General features: G+C 33.9%; 1 protein-coding gene across 1 annotated transcript; it reads right to left on the bottom strand.

Moving 5' to 3' along the window:
- Positions 1 to 465: 465 nt before the first annotated feature.
- On the bottom strand, positions 466 to 3,891 carry LOC142606433 (UDP-xylose transporter 2-like). Its single transcript, XM_075777784.1, has 2 exons — positions 3,881 to 3,891; positions 466 to 1,060 (listed from the first exon to the last, which is right to left on the bottom strand). Exons 1-2 carry the CDS (start codon positions 3,889 to 3,891, stop codon positions 466 to 468), a joined length of 606 nt encoding a protein of 201 aa, XP_075633899.1.
- Positions 3,892 to 4,287: the final 396 nt, after the last annotated feature.

Raw genomic sequence — 4,287 nt, 5'->3', positions numbered from 1 at the left:
TTGGTGGGGTTTAAGTATTTCCTCTCTTGACTCACCAAAAATAAATCCTGCAATTTGAGGAGAAATGAGTAAAAAAAGGGTAATTGTAGTCAAATGATTTATCTACCCTTGATTGTTTGTGTCTTTTTTCTTTGGGTTGGTTGTTTTTTATTTATTTATTTTTTCATTAAAAAACTATTACAAGGCTGAACCATATTTGTTTGGCCAGGAAAACAACAATACCCATTATATGTCATCGTTTGAGCTAACTAGTAGGATATCGACTTAATATAATGCTAAATCAACACTAATAAGGAAAAGGAAGGCTCACACCTGGGCAGATTATGGAAAATCTGTTTATGCCACAGATATCGCCATTGCTCTCACAGTAGCACTATTTTCCCCCCTATTTTCATTCAAGTGACTTTCTCCTTTACTTTGATCGTGAATCTGAGATCTGCTTCTCTTCGGTGTATAAACAATCCTTCAAGCATGCAAATCTTTGTTTGAATTCCACACAGGGGCTTTTGGGACAACAACATCAGTTAATTCTCCTTTCCCCTTTTCCGCATTCAGCAGAGGCTCAGATTCACCTTCCACTACCTGAAATGGTTGTGCTGCTGTTTCATTAGCCTTTTGCTGACCCTCACGAGTGCAAAAGTAAGAATATAGAACCATCCCAATTAGTGCAATCAAAATCCCTAAAATATTCCTCCAGTTAAATTGGTCATGAAGTAAGACATAACCAAATGCCAATACCAAGCAAGTCTTCAGATGTCCAAGCACCTGATACGTGACTGGGGATGTCTTTCCAATCACAAGAAATGTGCTAAAATTTACAGAGACAAATATTAGGCGGGATAGGATGATGAATGCCAGTACTTGACTTGTATATTTGAAAGCAAATACATTTTGATCAGTCAAAAGCTCATCCAAAAATGGGCCAGAGATCAACAAGGTGCCTGCTTGATATGGGCAAGATTGATATAGAAGTTGGGTTGAAGAAACCTTAAACTTCTTCTGGATGGTATTGGTCATAATCTGAACTGGGCATGATGACTTGTTTTTGTTGATTGTTTGCCTTTTTTTTTTGGCAATTTGTTCTATTTTTTTATTTTTAATAACTTGGCATGAATGGTGATTGATTTTTTTTATTTTTTTGGTTGGTTGGTTGTTTTCTTTTCTTTATATGATTTTTTTTTTAATGACTAGAATATGAATTTCATATTATGAAAGATTAACCATTGAGCATAAATTGATAGGATCCTTTATTTTTATAGTTTTTTAATGATATATATTTTTGTATATATAATGTATCTAACATTATTATACAATACAACTCTTTATACTCATTTGAGTTTAAAAACTTAGAAGTTTTCCTACAAAATTATTAATTAAACATTTTAAAGTAAACATTGGGTTCAGCAAGATTTAAAGCAGCAGCAAAGATTTCCATAACAAAGTTTTGAGTGTTTTGTGGTTTTGACTTAAGAGTCAAGGTGGGAAGAACTGTGAAAACAAGCTAAAATCAAGATTTCCTTAATTATCCAATATCCAAGTCAACTACCTATCAATATATATTTTCTTTGTTATGAAAATAAGTGCATGAGAGAAAGAAAGTTTTACTATTAAAATCATGGTGCTCAGATCCGGACAGGACCGTATGGTCCGACCTGATTAATCGTGAACTCTCATCATTTTGATTCTTTTAATCCTAAGAATCTCTCTATATGAAAAAAATATGAAATTGCTCAAAATGCAATTAGACCATACGGTTTCAAGAACCGTTGCCGGTTTTATTAGCGGTTCACACGGTTCTAATTTTTTTACTATATTTTTTAAACGATAACTCTTCTAGTTTTCCTTCTGAATGTTCAATTATTCAGCTCCAAAAAAAGAGCTGTACACTGTTTTCACTCTTAAGTGCTGAGTTCGACCTTGAAGTGCATGTATCTGATGCCTGTAGTAGATGTTATGGTGGAGCAGGTCTATGTGTACTTGACAAGAATGGAAAATTCCAGTGTGCCATTGCAAAGAAAAGTATGGACATCGAATAACTCCAAAACTTTTGGGCCTACACACATATATTGAAAATGAATGTAGAGTTCTTTGCATATAAATTTATTTACATCCTTAAGTTATGGTAAATCCCAATACAAGTGCTGCAAGTATTTTTGTTTCGGGTTTGGTTTACTTTTAGTAATTTTTTAATTGGAGGTCTCCTTTTGTTTCGAATACACAATGGCTAGCAAATGGTAGTAGGTTTTAATTTCCACCTTTTATTTAGTTAGTGGGTAATGTGGCAATTTTTCATTAAAATAAAAGGAGTTTTCAGTTAAAAAAGTACTGGAGGTAAGCCAAACCCTTCTGTTTCGTGCCAATATGCCATGATGCATCCTAACGTGATCCCCCCTCCCTCCAATCTTGGCCCTTAATCAAAATCTAACGTAAATAGCATCACAAATCAAACTAAACAATCACAAATCATCAGTACACAAAATTTGATTAAAAAATTGGCAAAAATTAATTAAAAAAAATCGATACCCGTAGTCCATAGATCCATAGATCAGCCCATTTTAACAAGAGATATTGACCCAAAAAAAAAAAAAAGAAAAGAGAAAAGAGACTATTAAATTACCAATTATCCTAAAAGCTTAAGCTATTGGGATATGGTAAATTTAATAATTTAATCATATACTTCTAATACTCCCCCTTGTAAACACCGCATTTTGTACCCCTTACAACTCGGGCCCCCATTCCCTATTAATAGTAAAATTCTAAAACCCAAGGTTGGTTTAGGGTCTGATCAGATTGAAATTGATTTGAAGAAGGTATGTGTACGCAGACACGCTACGCGTATGCATGCTCTAGACCTGCGTACGCAGGCTTCATGTATGCGTATGCATGCTAGAATTCCAGAAACTATGAAATGCAAGTTTTCTGCATTAAAGCTGAGGTTTGAAATGAATCCCTTATCGCCTGAAGCCATTTCAAACCCTGACTTTCTCAATATAAAAAGCCATACCTTTTCAAAACACACAGAAAATCTTATGGGAAAACACAAGATTCACTAGAAATAGTGAATCAAAGAGTGAGTTTTTTATAATAAAAAAAAAATCCTCAAGTCAATATTTTCTGATTGGGGCCTTTTTTGGCCTTGATCTTCGAGTTTTAAGATCATTAATTACTTTTATATTTGATTGTGAATAGATTAACTAAGGGGAGCAGTCACAATCAAGCCAAGGAGCTTTGTTCTTGAGGTAATACTCTAAGTCCTTTTTCTTTTCTTTTCTTTTATTTTCCTTAATTTGATTATTGTTTTCCTCGTTTTTTTTTTGTTTATATATGTTGTAATATTTTTGTTTAGTTTAGGTTTATGTAGCTTTTTTGTCTTTAAGCATGTTAGGTTGTTAGATTTATTAGTTTTAGTTTCTGCTTTGTTTCTGTTCTTGTTGTTTCTAGGTTAGGGTTTGAGGAGTGTATGCATACACATGCGCACTCGAAGTATGCGTACGCATACAACTAAGTTGCATACACAAGCCCTATGTATGCGCATGCATACTCAAGCCCAGAAACTGTAATCCAAATATTTTTGCTTTTGTTTCTTTGATACAACATGCTTCTTTTTTGTTCCTTTCTATGCTCATAAGTATCTATTTCTCTGTTTTTGTGTGTTTGTTTGTCCTTAACATGTTAGATTAAGGTCTTCCTTCAATGTTTTCTTTAATATACCATGAGCTTGCATTCACATGATCATACATTGATGCATAAGTGCTGTGATGTAGTGAGGTAAGTCATGCATTCACATGAACATGCATTTTGGATAATGAATATAATGAATATGTTTGTTTGATGCTTTGATACTATGCTTAGATGTTTGGGTTATATTTGATGTTAATACCTTTCTGCCATGTCTATGTTTCTGCCCTTATGATATCTTGTTTGTTTACTGTCTTGGATGAGATAATATGATATGCATGACAGATGTATACTAAGCTTGATGTGAGTTGCCATGATAGATGTATGTTAGGGTTTTGGGATGATTAATGACATATTGATTGTTAGATGAATGTGTGTGTGTGTGTGTGTGAGTTTATGATGCAATATTGGACATGCCTTTAATGAGATTAAAACGTAAAACACAATGAGTAGAAGCCGACCTATAGGTTGGGTGGGGTTGAGTGCCTAACACTTTCTCATCCCTATAGCTAAACTCCGAACCCATACACTGGTAGTAAGATCAATCATTCCACGTAAAAGCACTATATTTGTGGTTCTTAGACCTAATTTAGGTGGTGACTCCATCTT

This window comes from Castanea sativa, chromosome 8, assembly GCF_040712315.1.
Source record: "Castanea sativa cultivar Marrone di Chiusa Pesio chromosome 8, ASM4071231v1".
Taxonomy (NCBI): Eukaryota; Viridiplantae; Streptophyta; class Magnoliopsida; order Fagales; family Fagaceae; genus Castanea; species Castanea sativa.
The sequence above is the reverse complement of the archived record's forward strand: the minus strand, read 5'-3'. Positions and strand labels throughout refer to the sequence as shown.